The sequence below is a fragment of the Meles meles genome, chromosome 8 (assembly GCF_922984935.1).
Source record: "Meles meles chromosome 8, mMelMel3.1 paternal haplotype, whole genome shotgun sequence".
Taxonomy (NCBI): domain Eukaryota; kingdom Metazoa; phylum Chordata; class Mammalia; order Carnivora; family Mustelidae; genus Meles; species Meles meles.
Genome location: NC_060073.1, coordinates 94,126,607 through 94,151,152, shown reverse-complemented (window position 1 = coordinate 94,151,152; position 24,546 = coordinate 94,126,607). Strand labels below are relative to the sequence as shown.

The window sequence follows — 24,546 nt, the reverse complement described above, 5'->3', positions numbered from 1 at the left end:
ATAAAGAAAAACAAGGCAAAACCAAAAAACAGACTCAAATACAGAGAACTGAGAACTCAAATATTGAGAACCTCCCCTGTGGGGGAGGTGACTGAAATGGGTGAGGAGGATAAGAGTACACTTATCATGATGAGCACTGAGTAATGTGCAGAATGTTGCATCATTGGAATTAAAATTAAAAAAAAAAAAAAGACAAAAGAAAAAAAACCCACCTTGACCCAAATTCGGGACTATGATCTTTAGTTGGTGCTGTGGGTAGAACTATGTCTCCCAAAAAGCTATATTCAAGTCCTAACCCCTGATATGTAGGAATGTGACCCTATTTGGAAATATGGTCTTTGCAGATGTAATCAAGTTAGATGAGGTTATCCAGAGGGCAGGCCCTGATCTAAAGACCAGTGTCCTTATAAGATAAGGGAGATTTAGTAGGCAGAAACACAGGAAGGCCACATGAAGATGAAGGTAGAAATCAACTACAAGTTGAGGAACAGCCAGAAGCTAGGAAGAGGCAAGAAAAGAACCGTTTTCTAAAACCTAAGGGAGCATGGCCCTGCCAACACCTTGATTTCAGACTTCTGGCCTTCTGAAAAATGAAAGAATAAACTATTGTTTTGTATCATCCAGTCTGAAAGTACACTTTGTAGAGACAACACAAAGTGGGTCAAAATTCAAGAAATCAACAAAGTTAATATGGCATTCCTGGTTCTCCAATCTTATAGAGAAATCCTCCTTCTTATTCTTTACTGGTTGTTCTTCTCTCCCTGAATATAGGTATTTCTCAAGGATCAGTCCTTTGGTTTCAGCGTATATATATTTTTTCCTATTGAGGTTCAATCTGTCAGAATACAGAAAAAAAGTTACCATACTAAAGAAAAGCCCTGAACTGGTAATCTTCAGTCTTGATTTCACCAATCTTGCTTTTTCAACTGCTTTGTAGCATGACATTACTTGGTTACCACCCAAGCATAATTCACACAGAATTGACCTTGCTGACTAGTACTCTTAAAACTAGGTTCCCATCTTCTTCCACTGATTTTCATATTACAGTAACTGAATTTCATAGACTCCTTACCAATTTTTTTACCATTAAGAAAAAGTAACTGTAAAAGATTAACAGTAAGATATATATAGCTCTTATGAAAAATTATGACTTTGAACCAGTGAATATAATAACATGTGATCACTATTTTTCTAGTCATCTAAAGTTCTCTAACCCCTTCCATTCCCTCCATCCACATATTCAATATCATCAGGTAGTAATGATTCTTCCTTTATAAAGTCTCTTATGCCTTTATAGTTTTACTCTAAGCATCTGCATTCATACAAAAGCAACTCCACTGTAACTAGTTTCTGAGACTATCTCTGCCCAGACGAACTCCCCTGCAAACTATTACCAAATTAATTTTCTTAAATATCTGTAAGTGTCTTATTTTTATTCCCTTTAAGGTAGACTCCTTATTACCATAAGGATAACTTTCAAGCTTATGTGGCCTAGCTGTGGCAAACACTGCTAGTTGCACATTGTATCCATCCTCCTCCAATTTTGAGGTAGTTCTATATCCTACCAATAGACATAACTTCTTAGATTCCCTTACAGCTAGGAAAGATCACATGACATAATCTGGCAGTTTTTTAAAGGCTATCTGGGAATGTTTGTGCTTTCTTGATATAAGCACTGCCCCTTCCTAGAATATGAAGCTGAAGATGAAGCAAGCCATTTCTTAACTATGAAGTAATAAGCCTATCAATGAAGCTGAAAAACTAAGGATGGTGGATTATAAATATAGAAGGCACATAGGCCACACTGATTACACTGTAAAGCCACCATACCAGTCCTGGACTTTATACTTCTGAACATTTTATGTGATAAAAATAAAGCCCCGTTTTGTCTAAGCCACTTTGATGGGATCTGTTAGATGTAGTTAAATGTAATACTAACTGAAACCAGTGTTTAAGATTGTTTATGATATGCTCTCAACTGCTCATTTTGTCTTATCTCTCATTATTTCCAATACTTGCAGGCTTCCAGGGTTTATTCACATCATTTTAAACTGAATTTGCTGCTTCCCAAACTTGCAATGGTTTTCCACATCTCTGGGCTCTCCTTCATTTTCAAAGAAAAGTCATTTCCTCTCGTGCGCAAACTCATATTTACTGACGAAAATCCAGTTCAAATATATAGTGCTAACTTGCTCTGTCCTTTGTGACCCTTAACACTTTGTTCATATCTCTAGCCTAGGACTAATCCCTGATTTACACCTCTGCTTCCTCAATTAGACTGTTAAACCCTCAGATGCAGGGACGATGTCTTTTTCATCATATATCCCCAATGTTTGGCACAGGGTAAGGTTTCAGCAAATATTTTGACAAAGAATAAAACACTAACTGGATTTTTAAAAACCGGTATATTCTGCATTGAAGATAATTCACAATTCATATATAACACAATCTGTCTTTGACCTGTCAGAAACTGTTCAGCTATTTTCTTTCTCAGGGCATAACTTGTAAAAAATAGTACTAATAAGTATCTAAAAAAATCCAGTTACCATGTTTTATTCTTTTTCATGATTCCTACAGGATCCGGCACAAAACTTCTATCTTAAAAAAAGGTACTTAAAAATGCTCAAATTGAAAAAAAAAATGCTCAAGTTGACTTTATAATACCATGAAAAACACAGAAGACATTATACCTATAGAGGAAGACTGTGGACTAATCAGAAGGTCTTCTTGGACTTGTTCACTTCCTGGCACTGTCTGCTGATCACTCAGTGAACTCTGAGATGCACTGACAGGCTGAGACACTTCCTCATGGACCTCCTCATCACTTAACCTTTCTACTTTGACCCGGACGTCTTCTTCAGTACCCAAAGGCAAGGTAGTTTTTGTGCTCTCACAAGTCACATAATCAGTCATTCTTCTCCCCGTCTCAGATGGGCCAGGTAATTCTAAAGTCCTGGTATTTTCTGCCTGCTTAACCTTATCAGGCTGAATCCTTCGATCAATTCCAAAAGGAAAAGTCCAGGGAAAAGCTAAAGAAGAGTCAACTGGTTGATTTCTATTTTCTGAATAGGAAGCTGAAGAATTCAATACCTGGGGAGAACTTGTTTGTGTGCTACACTTTACAGGACTTTCAGGAGACATAACAATGTAGCTTTTGCGCTTTCTCCGGGACTCTCGGCAGACAGGAATGGTTCTTTCTACCACACTGCACTCTGAAGACACCGGCGAGATACTTCCATCTCGAGAAGTAAAATTGCAGTTAGAGTTATTTTCTTGTCCAGCATCTAGACCCTTTTCTGGTTGGCTATTGGGTGTATTCCATAAAATGCTTGATTTCATGAACTCTGAGCAGGTGCTAGCAACACTAAACATTTGCATATAGCTGGCTGCAGCTAGAACATCAATGATATTTTCTGTGTTAATTGACAGAGTGGCTGTGTAAGCATATTCTAAAAGGGGTATAAAGCCAGTCACTGTAACATGATGCAAATCCAACACATTCTTGTTCTCATCCTCTGCTTGGCCTACAAGTTTGGTGCGAAAGAAATCACTGCAAGCTGCTAGTACCACCTTATGTGCCCGGAAGATTTTGTCCTGGACACGAATAGTGATATCACAAAAATGTCCATCATTTCGCAGCATATTTAGCTTTCCAAGCATTTCCTGGCTGTGGGAAGAGGAGCTATGAGTAAATGTTTTCACACCCATCTTTTCCTTCCTCTTCTACAGATGCTCTTCAAGGATGCAAATGAATCAGAAATGTCCTAAAAAATACATAAAATAAGCATTAATTGGTGGTATAGTGGTCGAAATAGAAGGTGATTTACATTATTTTTCATGTGGCCACTGTGCTAAATAAACAAAGCTGAAGGATGGTAGTGAGAAAGTTCAAGGAAGGGAATATATTAAAATACACTCTCCTTACCATTCCCTCAAACTCTTACCAGTGGAGCCTGTGAGCTAATGTTTTAATGAGCAGGATAGCTTTAAATAATAATAGTTTGTATATAAGACAATTATATATTTATAATTTAGAGTGCTCTCTATGTGCCAAACACTGTTCTAACTTCACATTTGATAACTTAGTTGACTGTCCTACCAATGAGGACATTATTATTCCTGATTAACAGAAAAGGGTTAACTATTTTGCTAAAGTCAGAAAGTTACTGAGTGGCAGACCCAAGGTTCAAATCCAGACAGGCTGCTCCACAGCTCCCCTCTTAACTTTAATGCTATATATTGTCTCTTTTAGGACATAAAGTGGTTAAATATAAGGGGTTAAGACTTCAAGATTTAGAATGTGATGGGCCTGGATTCTTTCCTCAACAATTCCTCCATGATTGTTACCTGTAACAACCCGTTACCTGTAAATGAAACAATGCTTAAGTAATGCTTAACACAGTACTTGGCACTTTGTGAATGCTCAACAAATGAAACCAGTTATTTTTGTTTATGTTCTTTTTTTTTTTTTAAAGATTTTATTTATTTATTTGACAGAGATATTGTTTATGTTCTTAACACAATGAAACAAGCTTTCTGGAAATAATATAAAAAAATGGTTAGTAATCCATCAGTTGATTGGATTTTTCCCTTAAGAAAGAAGTTAGTTGGGCGCCTGGGTGGCTCAGTGGATTAAGCCGCTGCCTTCGGCTCAGGTCATGATCCCAGGGTCCTGGGATCGAGCCCCACATCGGGCTCTCTGCTCAGCAGGGAGCCTGCTTCCCTTCCTCTCTCTGCCTGCCTCTCCACCTACTTGTGATCTCTGTCTGTCAAATAAATAAATAAAATCTTTAAAAAAAAAAAAAAAAAGAAAGAAGTTAGTTTACCCTTATCAGACAGATTTCACCTTTATCAGATTTCACATTTACTAAAAATATAAAAAACTGACATTCTCAAATAGCTTTAATATAGCACATCTAATAATGCTTCAGTTTTTTAGTACTTTCCCCTAACTTCTCTTTACACTATGTGAAGTCAGGGAGGCTTATGTGAAGTCAGGGAAACCTTTTAATAAAGATTTAAGAAAGTTAATGCTCAGAAAAGTTACATGACTAACAAATGACAACCAAAGCTATAATCTGGGTCTTTTGACTCTTAGATCACAGACTTCTCCAGTGTAAAAAAAAAAAAATACAACTATGTACATTAATTATTTTATCTGTTATAAATAACTTTTTTTATTGTTAGTACTGAAATAAGCGTAAAACAAAGTCACTCTGAAAATTATCTCTAGATAAAAAAGATTTCAAATACTTCAAAAATGCAGCTATCAATTTTAAAAGATGCTAAAGATGATGAATCTTTAATAGACTTGGAAAAATATTTGGTTCTTAAATGAATGCTAATTACTGACATACAGTGGACACTCAACAGTAGTAGATATTACTATATATTTGGTGAAAAATGTGGTGAGAGTGTTTGTATCCACATCACACACATGGAGCAAGAAAACATGATGTCTTAACCTGAGATTCATGAATTTCCTAAGGGAGCCATAATCCTGAAACTGAACAGAATGTCTGCATCTATGTACAACAGCTTTCATCATATTCAAGGGAATCACTAGTAGGAATATGGGTATTTATTCTCTTTTTTTGCACATTAAGCAAATTTTTTTCTTTAAAAAAACCCTAGCATACTGCTACACAACTAGGGTTTCAGGTCCTCTTGGTTCAAACTCTAAAGTCATATGGACTAAGTCTACTTTTTCTTTTCCCTCAAAAAAGCCTTTAAAAAATGAAGATGGCAATCACATTCCACTCTTTCCTATGGTTTCTCTTCTTTAAACTAAATATCCCTAATCCCTTTAAGAGCTCCTTAAAATCTGATTAACATCCTTGTTCTGAACCATCTCCACTTTTCAATGTTCCTTTAATACTGGTCCCCAGTATTAAACTGCATGCAAATATGGTTAGGTATGGTAGGATTATAACTGAGCATAACTTTACTATTTTTACCTCCCTTGTTTTGGGCAGAAATATTAATAAGACTGAGTCAGGTATTCTAACAGTCAAATTATAACTGATTGTGCTCAAGAGCAGATTTGCCAAATGTGAGGTACTCTATTATGTGAAGGGAGGAACATTAAGTACAAATAAAACACCGTCCTCGACCTCCCTGAGCTTACAGTCCTTATAAAAAGGCATGTTCCTAACCAAGACTACAAAAGGTGTGCAGCAGTGCTATGTGAAAGCAATGAATGAAATACTTAATTTTGAATGTACAAGGGAGAGGACGCATCACAGAGGATGGGGCCTAAAGAAAGTAGAATTCTGCCAGGTGATAAGGCAGAAAGGAGTTCCAGGTTATCATGGGTTCACACATCATCTCAGTGAGTGTTCACCATCCTGATGGACCTTCCCTGTTTAACAAGTTGTTAATGTGCACTGTATGACATTCTAAATGTGAGCATGCACCTGAAACTAATATAACATTGTATGCGAACTATACTGAAATTAAATTTTTTTTTTTTTTTTAAAGTAAAGGGGAGCCTGCCTTCGGCTCAGGTCATGATCATGGGGGCATGGGATCAAGACCTGTGTCAGGCTCCATGCTCAGTGGGGAATCTGCTTCTCCCTCTCCCTCTGCCCTTCCCTGCCGCCCCAATAATTAAATAAAATCTCTAAAAAAAAAAAAAAAAGTGAGCATGCAGAAGGCAGTCAGTTTAAACATCAAACAATCCATTTGATAAATATCCCTTTGAATGTACTATGCAGATAAATGTGTATGTAAAAGGGGAAAAAAGGAAAAAAAAAACGAAAGATTTCTAGCTGAATAAATATAAGGTCACTGAATATTCTAAAATGGGAGGACAAAATTATCAACCTGGGATAACACAACAGAAAGGATAAAAGGCATAAAGCCCTGTGCCAAGACAGCCAGGTAAGGCCACTGAAATCATTATCTTGATTGTTAGCAGAGATGAGTTAAAATATAAATATACTTCATATACTCTTCAAAGACAAGTAACCACAATACACTAGACAGCTAAAATTGGTCTAAGCAAACCACTGTTTTAACATTGCTGATTTTTCTCATAAGAATGAGATGAAAAGGAAGAAAATGGAAGGACTTTAAGTTTTAAGTTATTAAGTTTTGCTACACCACAGTAAACTGGCTTCTTTAAAAGCCTGGCCATCAAGAGTGCTTGGTTTGATTGGGATCATGTAGTTCAGGGAGGAAACCACATGCCTTCAGAGCAAGTGATACAATCTTAATCTGGGGACCATCTGCAGGAACAAAGGTGTGAAGGCAAGGAATTAAAGAGCATTTAGAGAACATGTGCAACAGGGTCTTAAAATGAAACCATTTCAATCTTGGCTTGGGTAGAGGACTCAAACAGATACTGCTGGCCAAAAGTGAGATGCAAGGCCACCTATGCAATAAGGTAGTAGAAAATTATTATTATTATTATTTTTAAGATTTTATATATTTATTTGACACAGAGAGTGCAAGCAGGGGGGAGAGCGAGAAGCAGGTGCCCTGCTGAGCAGGGAGCCTGACACAGGGCTCCATCCCAGGACCCTAGTATCATGACCAGAGCTGAGGGCAGAAGCTTAACCGACTGAGCTGCCCAGGTGCCCCAGAAAACTGTTTTTCAACCTTGAGTTATACCCACCTTCAATGTTCAAAGAGTTAAATATTACAAAAGGATTTTTGCAATAGCAATCAGTGTGCTTTGAGTTCCAAACCCCATCCCACTCCCTCCTACTCTTCTGCAAGGGAAAGAGTTGATACATGTTTGCTTTTTGTCTTAGGTCTATGGAAAATGTATGTCACACTTGGAAAAAATTGAAAGGGTTCAAGTCTGATTTAAACTCTGGCAAAGACTATGAAGTATGCTTACCACTTCCCAACAGAATATAAAAGCAATAGAGTAGAGTGGTTGAGATGGGGCTCTGGAGCTAGAGTGCTGGGTCTGCATCGTGGTACTGCCTTCTAAGCTTATTAAGCTGTATGACCTTAGGCAAGTCATTAAACTGTGCAGTAAAGAGGGATAACAGAACCTAACTCAGAGACTTGTGAGGATTAACTGGCCTAATAATATACGTAAAGACTGTACTTAGTACAAAATAAATGCTATATAAAGCTGATATTGCTTTAACTGGTATCAAAGACCTTTTCCTCTTACTCAACTTTTGCCTCTTTCAATCCTGGAGGGGCCAGAAGCCATAGTTAGCAAATGAAGAGGAATAAAAGGCCAAAGGGTAGAAAAACAGAAAAAAAAAAAAGAGGGAAGCCATATAAACCTCATTTTCACATTTCCTCTGCAGTATGACTGACGGAGGAAAGGAGGGAAAACTTTAACTCTGAATTAAGCTTATTAGTTTTTTTAAAAAGTATTTTATTTTATTTATTTGACAGAGAGAGAAAGAGAGGTAACACAAGGGGGAGGGGAGGGAGAGGCAGAGAAGCAGGCTTCCCACAAAGCAGGAAGCCCCATGCAGGGCTCGATTCCAGGACTCTGGGATCATGACCTGAGCCGAAGGCAGACGCTTAATGACTGAGCCACCTAGGCACCCCAAGTTTATTAGTTCTTGAAAATAATGCTTTCATTTTCTGAAAGTAACCTGAAAAGTAGCTAAGACTTGACTTTCAAGGAGTTGGAGGAAGAACACCACAGTATACATTTAAATGGATAATGGAAGACAAAAATAAAATGATTATAAGAACCTTCCATAAATTCTGCTTCTTTAATGTAATGGTTACAAATCTAAGCTTCAAAGCCTGATATAGCTGAAGGTATGGGATGAGAGGAAGTTGAAGATTAGACTGAGAAAGGTCTTGTATACCATGTATTATATGCATTTCCTAATACATGTCTGTGGAAATTTAGTCTCATGATATACTCCATGATAAAAAATTACATGGACTAATATATTTTGGAGATATTGCAATATCACACATTGTGGCAAAACAGGATGAAATTACTCTATTTGAAAAAGTCACACATAATATGGATATAGTTTAGAAGTCAGGTTATACTCAGAAAGTATAACCTGAAATTTTTATCAATTACATAATTCTATTAAACATTTCATTTTCCCGACCTATGTACACATTTAATTTGGAGCTCATTCAAAATTCTTGAATAAAGATAAATATTACTGCATTCCAATTACTAATGTAGAATTCATGCAGTGTTTAAAAGTAATAAAATATATTTGTGTAATAGTTTGCAATTTGAACTAGTAATTCAGAAATCGTCTCCTTCCCGCCCACCCCTCTCCCTTTTATTCTAAATCACTGATGAAATAGCATACATGGTTATGAAAACAGTAATTGCTAAATCCCCTGTTGTTTTGCAGTTGGGCTGAAAAATTTTGGCAAATAAGGTATATAGCCTAGTTATTTAAAAAAATGGTTTAAGTTAGATAATCTTGGGTTTTGAAAACTGACTCTTCCACTTATAAGTGAGGCATCAAATCTCAGTCAAGTTACTTCACCTCTATATGCTTGTTTGCTCATATGTAAAACAGGAATAATGGAAATCACACTTTCAAGATAGTGAGGAAAATTAAATTAGCACAGTTCCAGGCATTAAGTAAGCATTCAATAAATGTTAGCTACTATTACCCTAGAAAAAGTGAGAGTAAAAAGTGAAATGAAAATAAAATTTCATGTCTACTCTATTTCTTATATGACACAGAATACATCTTGAATATATATATTTTGGTATAGAGATTAGCTGATAATAATTATCAGAGGATTTGAGGTTAAAATGGAGTAGAGCTCTTTGCATGGAAAGATGGCTGCCTCACATGATTAAATAGTGATGAAGACTGCTAATTTGAAGGTAAACTTGATATTTAAAAATAATTTGCATGTTTAAACAACCAGCCACATTTATAACTGGATGCTAACTTTCCCAGTGATCTAATAAGGTTTTAATTATGGGAAGAATGAACTGAGATCATTTCATTTCTACTCTATATCCTAATTTAAACCAATCAAAGACAGAAAAGGCGGCTAAGGAAAGGGACATACTGCTTTTAAGATGCCTCTAAGAGGAATATCTAGGTAGAAATATATGAAGTTGCCTGTATTAGCTAACTGTCTACCATGTAGCAGATGCTAATAGTAGGAGCTTTAGATATGTTATCACGCATGAGGTAAGATGATAATAATCTGACTTTACAGAGGAAATTGATACTTGGGATATTACTTCACTCAAGGTCACTTATGTTTGTTTATGCCATGCTAAGGACCTAATGAGTTTTTTTGTTTTTTTTTTTTTTACTGGGACCTAATGAAATCTTATTCAATAGGGATGAGTAGCCATTGGGGAGCAGTAGTCATATCTATATTTTAAAAAGGTTATTCCGAAGGCAATAGAGAGGGCAGATTTGAGGGTGACTATTACAACAGTATGAGTATTTGATAAAAGCAAACTAAGTGGCACTGAGGATAGAGGAAATACATCTAAGAAATATTTAGGAAGTAAAACCACGTAGGTATGATCTACCAGGGATGGGGTCAAGGAGTAGCTAGGAGAGAAGAACATGACTCTTAAATTTCTAATCTGGGTGACTGAGTGCATGGTGTTTTCACCAAATAAGAGAATGAAAAAGAAGGGTTTTGGAAGGGGCTGATGAAGAGAAAGAATATTTTGGTTTCAGGCATACTAAATTAGAAAAACTTTAAAGAGGAATATTTGCATCAATTTATATATGAAATTGCCCATTTAATGTGGAGTTCAGGAAGAGGTCTGCATGGATTTAAATACTGCATCTTACATAAGTTACTGATAAGTCTCATTCTGTTGATTTTGTTAGAACTAAAGACATCCAAAGAATGTACAGGGAAAAATGTGAAGGCAAGTTGTGAGAAGCTCAGGGCAGGCAGAGCAAAAAGATTTTTTTTTTAAAAGATTTATTTATTTGAGAGAGACAGAGACAGCGAGAGGGGAGGAGAGGGAGAAGCAGGCTCCTGCTGAGCAGAGAAGTCCAACGTGGGGCTCGATCCCAGGGCCCCAGGATCATGACCTGAGCTGAAGGCAGATGCCAACTGACTGAACCACCCAGGTGCCCCTAATTTATCTTTTGATCCTATCCAGTATCTAGCATGATATATACAAAGGCTGTGAAATATGTGAACAGATAGATACATTTCATAAAATTTCTATCTGGTACACACATATATATGTAAAGTGCCTATATATATACGTTATCGGGGATTAAAGGTAAAGAAAAAGTTATAATTTGAATTTATACTCTTAAATTTGAATTAGAAGTATTAGCAGGAACTCATAATGTAATTAATCTACAGCAATGAATATCCCTAACACCCAGACTGGCTTCTAAATTCCATTTCCCACTAAAAGGAATCACGACTCCTTACAAAAATGGCTGATTGCATTTCTGTTGTAGAAGATGTCCACCTGGAACATCTTACCAGATAGCAAAGAAGTTAATCAAAGATTATTAGGAATGTGTCAAAACTTCAAAACTCAAGTCAATTTGAGGAGGTTCCCAATGGGAAAAATAAATGGAAATACTTGAAATATGTTTAAATTCATGGGCTCATCTGACCCTGTAAGCAAAAACAAAACTAATTTGTCACCTTTGAGAGATGCTATTGAAACAAATAATTATCTTGAAAGCTGGTTTTAAAAACAGGAAAGAATAAGGCATTTATCCTGGCTTTCCAATATAAATGGTATTTTTTGGTAATCAAACATACTTGAAGGAAGTTTTGTCTTTATAGAAATGTTCTGGCAAATAAATGAAGGAGTATCAAAGTAGAAGATAACCATTTTGCAGTCCCCATCCCTAAATGAAGATGTACAGATCGCCAATGGTTTATTACTTGACCGAAAAAAGGGCAATTAAGACATTGCAAAAAAGACTGAACGAAATTCTAGATCCTATCAACACACTATCAATTCATAGAAAATACAAAGGTGACAGGAGCATGTTAAGTTACATCACTGCAATGCAAACAGCAAAATCTATACTATGAGAAACTCTACAGGGACAAGAGGCTTTTTTTTTTTTTTTTAAATAAAGAGCAAGGGGAAAAAAGAGAAGGAGGAACTAAAATAGGGAACTTATAGATTAAAAGAATTTATGAATCAATCACACTGCAGAGGAGTTATCTTACTTGAAACAAATTAACACAAAAATAAATTTTTTAAAAAAAGATTTTATTTGACAGAAACACAGGGAGAGAAGGAACACAAGCACAGGAAGTGGGAGAGGGAGAAGCAGGCAAAGCAGGCTCCCTGCTGAGCAGGGAGCCCAATTCAGGCCTTTGATACCATGACCTAAGCCGAAGGCAGACGCTTAACAACTGAGCCGCTCAGGCACCCCCACAAAAATAAGTTTATGAGATAATTGGAAATTTTACTATATGATATCAATAATTTATATGTAATGACTATATATTTTGTAAAAGTTTTAGATATAATTCACATCCCGTATACATAACCCCTTTAAAAGTGTATAATTGGAAGATTTTTTTTTAGTGTTCTGGCATTTTGATTCTAGTCATACTAGTGGGTGTGAAGTGGTATTTCATTGTGGTTTTGATTTGCATTTCCTGGATAACTAATGATGTCAGACATCTTTTCATGTGCTTACTGGCTATTTGTATAAGCCTTGGAGAAATGTCTATTGAGATGCTCTGTCCATTTTTTTACCTAGCTTGTATGTTGTCTTCTTACTAAACTGTAGAAGTTCTTATATATTCTACATACAAGTCGCTTATCAAACATATGGTTTATAAACATTTTCTTCTATTCTGTGGGTTGTCATTTCACTTTCTTGATAGTGTCCTTTGAAGCACAGTTTTTAATTTTGATGAAGTATAACCTATTTTTCCCTTTTGTTGCCATATTTGAGAATCCTTTGCCAAATTCAACATCGTATTTACCCCTATGTTTTCTTCTACAGGGTTTTTAAAAAATTTTTTATTTATTCTTAGAGAAATAGAGAGTTCATGCAAGCAGTGGGAGGGGTAGAGGATGAGGGTGAGAGAGAGGGAGAATCTGGAGGAGTCTCCACACTTGAGTGTGAGCCTGGAGTGGGGCTAGATTTCATGACCCTTAGATCATGACCCCAGCTGAAATCAAGAGTTGGATGCTTACCTGACTGAGCCACCCAGGTACCCCTCTTCCACAGGTTTTATAGTTTTAGTGCTTACAATTAGGTCTTTGATTTTTAGTTTTTCTTTTATATATGGTATGATGTAAAAGTTTAACCTCATTCTTTTGTATGTGGCTCTCTAGCTGTCACAGCACAATCTATTGAAAATATTCTTCTTCCCCAATGAATGATCTTGGCATCTTCATTGAAAAGTTATGGGTTTTATGAAAAACCTGTAAGCACATTTGTATGGGTTTACATCTGGATTCTCAATTCTATTCCATTGTTCTATATGTCTACCTTATGACAGTACAATACCTTGGTCACTGCTGCTTTGTACTCAGTTTGAAATCAAGAAGGATGAGTTCTCTGAGTTTGTTCTTTTTCAGTATTGTTTTGCTTATTCTGGGTTCTGTATAACATTAAATTTGAATTTTAAAGATTTTTTATTTTTTTTATTTATTTGACAAAGAGAGAGATCACAAGTAGACAGAGAGGCAGGCAGAGAGAGAGAGAGGGAAGCAGGCTCCATGCTGAGCAGAGAGCCAGATGCGGAACTCGATCCCAGGACCCTGAGATCATGACCTGAGCTGAAGGCAGCGGCTTAACCCACTGAGCCACCCAGGCGCCCCTAAAATAGGAATTTTAGAATGAGACTGTCAATCTCTACAAAAAGTCAGCTGGGATTCTGAGAGGGATTGTGCTCCATCTGTAGATCAGTTTGGGGAGTACTGTCATCTTTACAACACTGAGTCTTCCAATACATGAACATGGGGTATTTTTCTGTTTATTTAGACCATCTTCAGTTTCTTTTGTAGTGCTAAGTCTTACACTTTCTTTGTTAAATTTCCAAGTATTTATTCTTTTTGATGCTACTGTGCATGGAACTGTATTCTCAATTTTAATTTTGATGGTTCATTGTTTATAGTATTTTTTATTTATTCTTTTAAAAAGATTTTGTTTATTTCAGAGAGAGCAAGAAAGAGAAAGAGAGAGCATGAGCAGTATGAGGGACAGAAAGAGAAACAGACTTCCCACTGAGCAAGAAGCCCAGTGAGGGGCTTGATCCCAGGAGTCCGGGATCATGACCTTAAACCAAAGGCAGATGCTTAACTGACCAAGCCACCTAGGCATCCCCATAGTATTTACAATTTCTATTATTTCCTTTCTTCTCTTGGTTTTAGGTTGAGTTTGCTCTTTTTCCAGTGTCTTCAGGTAGAACGTTGGTTATTAATTAGAGCTCTTCTTTCTTTTTTTAAAGATTTATTTTAGAGAGAGATGGGGAGAGAGGCAAAGGGAGAGAGAGTCTTAAACAGATTCCACACTGAGTGCAGAGCCTAATGCGGGTCTTGATACCATGACCCGGAAATCACAACTTGAGCTGAAACCAAGAGTCCAATGCTTAACCAACTGTATTTATAGTTACACGTTTCTAAGCACTGCTATTGCTGCATATAAGTTTTGGTATATTGTATCTTCATTTTCACTTATCTCAATGTTTATCTCTTTTATTTTCACATATTTTTTAATTTCCTGAACTTTTTCCTGCTATTACTGATGTCTAATATCATGCCTGTATGTTCTCAGAGCACACTTTGTATTATTTCAACCTTTTAAAATTTACTGGTAGGAACTCTGGGTGGCACAGTCGGTTAAGTGTCCAACTCTTGATTTCAGCTCAGGTCATGATCTCAGGGTTGTGAGATGGGGCCCTGTGTTAGTTGCTTAGCTCAGCACAGTGTGCTTGAGATTCTCTCCCCCTCTGCCCCTCCCACTTGTGCTTTCTCTCTCAAATAAATGTTAAAAAGAATTTTTTTAATTGGTTTATGACCTACCATACGGTCTACACTGGAGAAAGTTCCAGATGCTATTTGAGAATGTATCCTACACATTTTAGTCCATAAAACCCTCTCACTTGGTACAATTCTTTGGAGTTCTACTCTACCTATATAATAGATGCTGCCTATTTCATGAATTGTTAAATAAAGCCAACCAGATCTTTTCAAAATTTATGGTTGGATTTTTCCTTTAACACACTGCAGATATATATATATATAAATACTATGGAAAACTATACACAGAATTTGATACCAAAAACAAAATGGAATGATTCCTGAGATAAACTACATACAAAATTCAACCGAGATGAAATAGATAACCCGAACAATCTTATAACTGTTACAGACATTGAACTGACAATTAAAATCATTCTAAAGAAATCTTCAGTCCCAGATGGTTTCACTAGAGAATTCTATGAAACATTTAAAGGGGTAATGCCAATCGTATACTCTCTTCCAGAGAATCAGAGAGAGAACATTTCTTATTTTTTAAGGACAGCATTACTCTGATACCAAAGCCAAAGTCTGTAAAAACAAACAAACAAACCCAGAACATCTTTGTGAACACAGATGTAAACCCTAACAAAATATTAGCAAATCAATTCTAGCAATGCAAAAATAAAAAGAAAAGAATATCATAATCAAGTGGGGTTTATTTTAGGATTACAAGGCTGGTTCAGCATTAAAAAAAAAAATCAGTCAATTTAATCCACCATATTCAGAGTCTGAAGAAGAAATGCCACATAATTTTGATTGATGCTGAAAAAGTTTTGGAAAAAACTCAGCATCCCTTCATGATACTCTTAACAAACTAGGAATAAAAAGGAACTTCTTTAACCAGTTAGAGAGCATTACCAAAAAAAGCCTATAGGTAGTAAGTAACATACTTATCAGATAAAGATTAGATACTTTCCCTCTAAGATCAGAGAAAAGGCAAGAAAAAGAACCAAAAGGGGCATGTGTGTGTGTGTGTGTGTGTGTGTGTTGTGTATAAGCAAAAAATAAAACTGTTCCTACCAGACATGATTATCTACACCCAAGGAATTAAGGAGAAAAAAAAAAGCCTTCCAGAACTAATAAGTGACTGGAGATAAGGTCAACATCATAAATAAGTCAACTGTATTTTGATATAGTAGCAACAAGGAACAGGAACTCTAGTAGGCAAATCTATAGACAGAAAGTAGATTAGTGGCTGCTGAGGGCTGGGGGAAATTTGGGGTGACAGCTAAGGGCGCAAGTTTTCTGAGAGTAATGAAAATATTCTAAAACTATGGCGATAAATTAGTGAATACACTGAAAAGTCACTGAACTGTACATTTTATTTATGTACATTTTACTTATTTATACATTTTATTTATTTTATGGTGACTAGCCTGTATAAAATGCTAATTTTAAAGCCATTACAAAATAGGGGTGCTCAAAATAGGGGTGGCTCGGTGGGTTAAAGCCTCTGCCTTTGGCTCGGGTCATGATCCCAGGGTCCTGGGATCAAGCCCCGCATCCGGCTCTCTGCTCAGCAGGGAGCCTGCTCTGCCTCTCTCTGCCTACTGTCATCTCTGTCAAATAAATAAAATCTTAAAAAAAAAAGCCATTACAAAATAGAACTAAAATGAAAAACTAAAAAGATGAGTTGAAGAGTTGAACAGGAGAATGGAGAAGACAGGGGAAAGAATCAGTAAACTTGAGGAAAAAATAAAAATTACTCAATTTGGATAATAGAGAAAATAGACTAAAAATATGAAGAGAAACTCAGGGGCCTAGGAACTATAGAAAAGATCTAATATTCATATCTTCAGAGTCCTGAGAGGAGAGGAGAGAGAGGACAGGGCTGAAAAACTATTCCTCTCCCCAATAACAGGCTGAAAAGTTCTCAAATTTGGCGAAAAAACCTAAACCTTAAGTATTTGAGAAGCTCAACAAACGCAAATAAGATATATCCAAAGATTCATGCCTAGATACATCACAATCAAACTGTTGTACGTTAAAGACAAAAGGAAAATCTTAAAAACAGCAAGAGAGAAATGACTTTTTACTTGTAAAGGGAAAACAAAATAACAGAGGATTTCTCATAGAAACCCATGATCCCAGATGGAAGTGGCACAACACTTTGTAAGTATTCAAAGAAACTGCCAATCAAGAATTTTATATCCAGTGAAAAGATCCTTCAGGAATAAAGGGGAAATCAAGACACTTGCCCATGAATGAAAACTGGAGAATCTTCTGCTAGCTGATCTACTAAAAAAGAATGGGCATATATAGTTCTTGAAATGGAAGGAAGAATGACAGAAAAAAATATAGGCACTAATCTTTCCTCTCCTCTGATTTTTCTACATATGTCTGAAATAACTGAATCAAAAATTATAACACTGTTTGATGTGGTGCTCCAAGTATGTAGAGAAAATATTTAAGAGCTATAAACAGGGAGGGTAAAGAGACTTTAAAAAGAGGTAAGCTTTCTGTACTTCATTCTGACTGGTAAAATGTTGACATCAGTACACGGTAAGATGTTTATTCATGTTTAATGTAATTCCCAGGGAAAACTCAAAATAATCTATACAAAAAGAAATACTCAAAACACTGGATAAATCAAAGTGGAATTCTCAAAAAAGGTAAAAGTAATATACAGGAAGGGAGAAAAAAGAAAACGGAAACAAAAAATAGAGGGAACAAACAAAAACAAAAGATAAGATGGCAAAGTTAAGTCAGAACTTAACCACTGACTATAAACAGTCCAAATAAAACCAATTAAAAGAGAAAGATTTGGCAGAGTGGATATTAAAAAAAAAAAATGAGTCAACTACATGCTATCCATAGAAACTCACTTCAAATACAATGATATAGGTAGGCTGAAAGTAAAAGGATGAGAAAAGGGGCGCCTGGGTGGCTCAGTGGATTAAGCCGCTGCCTTCGGCTCAGGTCATGATCTCAGGGTCCTGGGATCGAGCCCCGCATCAGGCTCTCTGCTCCGTGGGGAGCCTGCTTCCTCCTCTCTCTCTGCCTGCCTCTCTGCCTACTTGTGATCTCTCTCTGTCAAATAAATAAATAAAATCTTTAAAAAAAAAAAAAAAAGGATGAGAAAATACTTCTAAGAAGTAGTCATTAGCCACATGCAGTTATCTTGATTCGAATTAAATAAAATTAATCAAATAAAATTAAATACAAACTTATTTGCCTGCCACATTTCAAGTAGTATCTGTATATAAAAAAGCAGTTTTACTGAACTGGTAATGTGCCCAATATTACTTTATTTAGAAAGTTTTCTAGAACTCTGTTATAACCTAAAATGTCTACATCATCTAAGTTACTTAATTAACAGCAGTAAATTAAAGTTTCTTTTTATTGTGGCAAAATAGACATAAAATTTACTATTTTAGCCATTTTTAAGTGTATAGCTCAGTGGCATTAAGTACACTAATGCTATTGTGCAACTATCATCACTACCCTCTCTAGAACTTTTATATCATCCCATACTGTAAGTCAGTATTCATTAAACAATAACTCCTCATTCTCTATCCAGCTCCTGGTAGCCACTCTTCTACCTTCTGTCTCCATGAATCTGACTATTTTCGGTACCTCATAAAAATGGAATTATCCACTATCTCTCCTTATGTGACTGGCTTATTTTGTTTAGCATTATGTCTTTAAGGTTCATCCATGTTGTAGCAGGTATCAATTTACTTTCTTTTTAAAGGTTCTATTCCATTGTATGTATATACATTTTATTCACCTACTGATGGACATTTGGTTTGTTGCCAGGGGTTTTAAATCTCTACTTAACTAAAGAAACTAATGTTTACTCTCAAATTCAAAACATCTCCAGGTAGAGAGGAATCCTGGAGGTCACCTAGTTCCATAGCCTTCTAATACTTAAATCATTTGATGGAAGTTATCACAACCATGAAGTTCTGGTATTTCTCCTGTATTATCCTGAGTGAGGGTGGCTACTGCTTTAAACTGTTCATATTTCTTTTTCAAAGTTGGCAATTATCATCAGTATTTAATTTATTTTAAAGATTTTATTTATTCATTTGACAGACAGAGACCATGAGAGAGGGAACACAAGCAGGGGGAGTGGGAGAGGGAGAAGCAGGCTTCCACTGAGCAAGGAGCCTGATGTAGGGCTTGGTCCCAAGACTCTGGAAACATGACCTGAGCTGAAGGCAGATGCTTAACGACTGAGCCACCCAGGCACCCCTATCATCAGTATTTTAATTAATTTATGTAACTGTGACAAATGTAACAAATGTTCACATGTGTGATATACCTCCAGGGGCAAGGCCAGATTTTTAAAAAATATTGTGTACAATGTAGAAAATTTGCCCTTCTAATCATTTTTAAGTGTACAATTCAGTGGCATTAAATAAATCCACATACAAATGGAATCCTCACATATGTGCTACTGTGCAACCACATAAGTATTTCCAAAACTTCTTCTGTGGCAAGGCCAGACTTTGATGACACTCAAAAGAGCTGCAGGGAACAAAGGCAAAAGGCAAATAGCAGCACAGATTTAATTTGGGGAGGATATTCTCAAACGGATTTTATAAAGTGTGTAAGAAATAAGTCCATCTATTTAAATATATTTTAAAAAATTTTATATAAAGAAAATGAGTGCGTTCAATCTCACCTGTAAAAACTAAGCTCTGACATTAAGAAATCTTGATTTTTTTCTGACCCTTTCCACAGATACTTAAAAGGCAAGCACATATGTAGATAAAATTTATAGAATTACACTGTATGTTATGTTACTGCAATTTTTTAAATTTTATCATTCTTGCTTATAGGCAATATGGATGTATAGTTCATACTTTGCTTACTTATCCTCATTAATTTGTTCATGGATACTTTATGTGGAAGACCCAAAAGACTCCACTCCAAAACTGCTACAACTCAAACAGGAATTCAGTAAAGTGTCAGGATATAAATCAATGCACAGAAATCAGCTGCATTTCTATACACCAACAGCAAGACAAAAGAAAGAGAAATTAAGGAGTCGATCCCATTTACAATTCACCCCAAACCATAAGATACCTAGCAATAAACTTAACAAAAAGTTAAAGAATCTGTACTCAGAAAACTATAAAATACTCACGAAAGAAACTGAAGACACAAAGAAACAGAAAAACGTTCAATGCTGATGGATTGGAAGAACAAATATTGTGAAAATGTCTATGCTACCTAAAGCAATCTATAAATTTAATGCAATCCCTATCAAAATACCTTCAATTTTTTTCAAAGAAATGGAACAAATAATCCTAAAATGGAACCAGAAAAGACCCCGAATAGCCAGAGAAATGTTGAAAAAGAAAACCAAAGTTGGCAGCATCACAATTCCAGACTTCAAGCTCTATCACAAAGCTATAATCATCAAGACAGTATAGTACTGGCACAAAAACAGACACGTAGATCAATGGAACAGAACACGGAGTCCAGAAATGGACCCTCAACTCTATGGTCAACTAATCTTCGACAAAACAGGAAAGAATGTCCAATGGAAAAAAGTCTCTTCAACAAATGGTGTTGGGAAAATTGGACAGCCACATGCAGAAGAATGAAACTGGAAGATTTCCTTGCACCACACACAAAAACAGATTCAAAATGCACGAAAGACCTCAATGTGAGACAAGAATCCATCAAAATCCTTGAGGATAACACAGGAAGCCATCTCTTCAACCTCAGCCGCAGCAACTTCTTCCTAGAAACACTGCCAAGGCAAGGGAAGCAAGGGCAAAAATGAACTCCTGGGACTTCAATCAAGGCCAAAAGCTTTTGCACAGCAAAGGAAAGTCAACAAAACCAAAAGACAACTGACAGAATGGGAGAAGATATTCGCAAATGACATATCAGATAAAAGACTAATATCCAAAATCTATAAAGGACTTATCAAACTCAACACCCAAAGAACAAATAATCCAATCAAGAAATAGGCAGAAGACATGAACAGACATTTCCTCAAAGAGGACATACAAATGGCCAACAGAAACATGACAAAGGGTTCAACATCACTCACCATCAGGGAAATACAAATCAAAACCAGAATGAGATACCACCTCACACCAGTCAGAATGGCTAAAATTAAGAAGTCAGGAAACAGGGCGCCTGGGTGGCTCAGTGGGTTAAGCCGCTGCCTTCGGCTCGGGTCATGATCGCGGGGTCCTGGGATCAGGTCCTGCATAGGGCTCTCTGCTCAGCGGGGAGCCTGTTTCCCTCTCTCTCTCTCTCTCTCTCTGCCTGCCTCTCTATCTACTTGTGATCTGTCTCTGTCAAATAAATGTTAAAAAAAAAAAAAAAAAAAGAAGTCAGGAAACAATAGGTGTTGGCGAGGATGTGAAGGAAGGGAAACCCTCCTACACTGTTGGTGGGAATGCAAGCTGGTACAGTCACTCTGGAAAACAGTATGAAGGTTCATTAAAAAGTTGAAAATAGAGCTACCCTATAACCCAGCAATCACACTACTGGGTATTTACCCTAAAAATACAAATGTAGTGATCCGAAGGGGCACGCACACCCAAACATTTATAGCAGCAATGTTAATGTCCACAGTAGCCAAACTATGGAAAGAACCTAGATGTCCATCAACAGATGAATGGATAAAGATGGGGAATGAGGGTGTGTGTGTGTGTGTGTGTGTGTGTGTGTGTGTGTGTGTAATGGAATACTATGCAGCCATCAAAAAACTGAAATCTTGCCATTTGCAATGACATGGACAGAACTAGTGGGTATTATGCTAAGTGAAATAAGTCAATCAGAGAGAGACAATTATCATATGAGCTCTCTGATATTAGTAATTTGAGAGGCAGGGTAGGGAGGGAAAAAATGAAACAAGATGGGATCGGGAGGGAGACAAACCTTAAGAGACTCTTAATCTCAGGAAACAAACAGGGTTGCTGGGGGGTTGGAGGAGAGGGATAGGGTGGCTGGGTTATGGACATTGGGGAGGGTATGTGCTATAGTGAGTGCTGTGAATTGTTTAAGACTGATGATTCACAGGGGCGCCTGGGTGGCTCAGTGGGTTATGCCACTGCCTTCGGCTCAGGTCATGATCTCGGGGTCCTGGGATCGAGTCCCGCATCGGGCTCTCTGCTCAGCAGGGAGCCTGATTCCCTCTCTCTCTCTCTCTCTCTGCCTGCCTCTCTATCTACTTGTGGTCTCTCTCTGTCAAATAAATAAAATAAAATCTTTAAAAAAAACAAAAGACTGATGATTCACAGACCTGTACCCCTGAAGCAGACATTCACGGATAAAATAAAATTGAAGTAACCATAATAATCACAAACCGATAATTCATCATTGTCACAATTATTAGTGGTACTACACCTTAGTAAAAGTTCTTTATGTAAGATGGGGCAATTAAGCCATGGAAGCCCCATTCCTTAAGCTCTAGCTGTAACTCACAACCGACAAAAAGAGGTAACAATCACAAAACCTCTGGTAAGATCTGCTCCTTTGAGGACCCTGACTATAGTTGGTCAAGAACTGGACTTCCTATAACAACTCTGGAGATTACTAGTCTTTGTAGATAGACTATGGAGAAATACTGCATTGTGATATAGTGACTACTGTCTACAGAGGAACCATATGCCGGACAGAGGTTTGACTCTGGGACTGATACTGCACATGTATTTTTTTCATACAATAATATCTATAACATACATGATAATATAAAATATTTATAATAACAAATATTATTTGTGGCCCAAATGTTATCGCAGAAGTTAAAGAGATAAAAGATGGAGGAATAGATTGAAGTGAGGCATTTTTTTCCCCCTCAGCTGAGAAAAAACCCTCAGAAATATAATGAAGGGATTTGAATTTTGAAGATGAAAAGGATATTAGATTATTTGCAGTTTTAAGAAGTTTTTTAAAAAAGTTCAAAATACTTGTCAGGTGCCAGATACCATTCTTTTAAAAATAGTCCAGAAAGACTAACAAAATCAGTAACTTAATGGAAGATGGGGATAGGACTCAGACTACCTGATTCTTGGGAATCCACTGCTTTGTACAAAAATCACATTTAAAAGCAGGACCAGGAGCTAGAACTACTAAATTATGACAAATACTCTTTCCATTGATTTGATTAATAATGTAAGAATAGTAGTGTAAACACAGTTAATAAAATTGTTATCTTACTACTTCTAGAACTCATATTCGATCTGTTCAAATTAGTAATCAACTATCCTGAAAGTGACAAACTGCTTTCATACAACTAAAAGAACCAGAGTAGAATGGGAAAAAGTTAAGATTCCTTATAGCAAACACCTTTCTAAATTGTCAACTGATACAAACTCAGACAAATTCTGTAACAAAATGATGTCCGAAAAAAAACTGCTACTGAGCGAGAATTTTGAAAGCCAAGTCTTAGGTGTAGTATTTGCTATAAAACAACCTATAGAGAAAAAGTAACTGTGAAAATACCTAACTTAGCCTATTCTGATGATCCGAATGTCTCAGGAAAATATGTCTATAGCTGCAACTTTCAATCTATAAATATAAAAATCTACAATAAAGCCTTTTAAAAACACTAATTTGAATTTTTAATAACTTACTAGCACACCCTTGTGCCTAGGTGGCTCTGTGGGTTGAGCCTCTGCCTTCGGCTCGGGTCATGGTCCCAGGGTCCTTGGATTGAGCCCCACATCGGGCTCTCTGCTCTGCAGGGAGCCTGCTTCCTTCTCTGCCTGCCTCTCTGCTACTTGTGATGTCTGTCTGTCAAATTAAAAAACAAACAAACAAAAAAACACCTTACTAGCACCATATATATATCTCACATCCTAATTCATTTTTTAAAAATATTTTTAAATATTTATTTATTTGAGAGTAGGGAGGAGCACAGAGGGAGAGTAGGAGGGAGAAGACTCCCCACTAAGCAGAGAACCTGATGTGCGACGTGATCCGAGGATTCTGGGATCATGACCTGAGCTGAAGGCAGATGCCTAACCAACTAAGCCACCCAGGAGTCCTGCTAACTCAATTGCTATTGAGGTTTTTAGTTACAGATATGTCAATAAATACTCTTAGTACCTCTGTCTCTTTGAATTAAATTACAGAGACTGCTCTAAGGATATATGATGTCTTTTGACATAGTACTACAGGTTAATTAAAAGAATTATAGGGGCGCCTGGGTGGCTCAGCGGGTCAAAGCCTCTGCCTTCGGCTCAGGTCATGATCCCAGGATCCTGGGATCGAGCCCCGCATCAGGCTCTCTGCTTGGCTGGGAGCCTGCTTCCTCCTCTCTCTCTCTCTGCCTGCCTCTCTGCCTACTTGTAATCTCTATCTGTCAAATAAATAAATCTTTAAAAAAAAAATTATAGTTTTTCACATTGCCCAAATCCAATAATAAATTTCTCCACCTCATATATAATTAAACAAATTTCTCCACCTCATATATAATTAAGTTTTATTTACTTCACTATATTTAATTGTTACCAATTAATACATTAGATGTTGCCTGGAGACAGCATGTATGCTAGGAAGCTTTGTAGTTCAGACAGATCTAGATCTTAATCACGGTTAAATGAGATTAAATAAGAATATGGAAAGCAACCAAAGCCTAGCACACAGTATTATTACAACATGTACAGAACTGAGTATTCGATGAGCTATCCTTATTGATAGATCTTGGA

At 36.7% G+C, this 24,546-nt stretch overlaps 1 protein-coding gene across 7 annotated transcripts in view; it reads right to left on the bottom strand.

Moving 5' to 3' along the window:
• ZBTB44 (zinc finger and BTB domain containing 44) overlaps positions 1 to 24,546 on the bottom strand; it is a 68,303-nt gene that overhangs the window by 27,092 nt on the left and 16,665 nt on the right. For 5 of the 7 annotated variants that reach the window (XR_006819967.1, XR_006819968.1, XM_046015340.1 and 2 more), the window contains one exon: positions 2,691 to 3,764. The exons of 1 other annotated variant lie outside the window; for it this stretch is intronic. Coding sequence is in view for 3 of the 6 variants with exons in the window: in XM_046015340.1 (XP_045871296.1) it covers positions 2,691 to 3,708 (1,018 nt within the window). In the remaining 3 variants the exon portion in view is untranslated. Of the gene's footprint in view, positions 1 to 2,690; positions 3,765 to 24,546 lie in introns of those variants that run through there. One more of the 7 variants, XM_046015342.1, reaches the window with a different exon arrangement.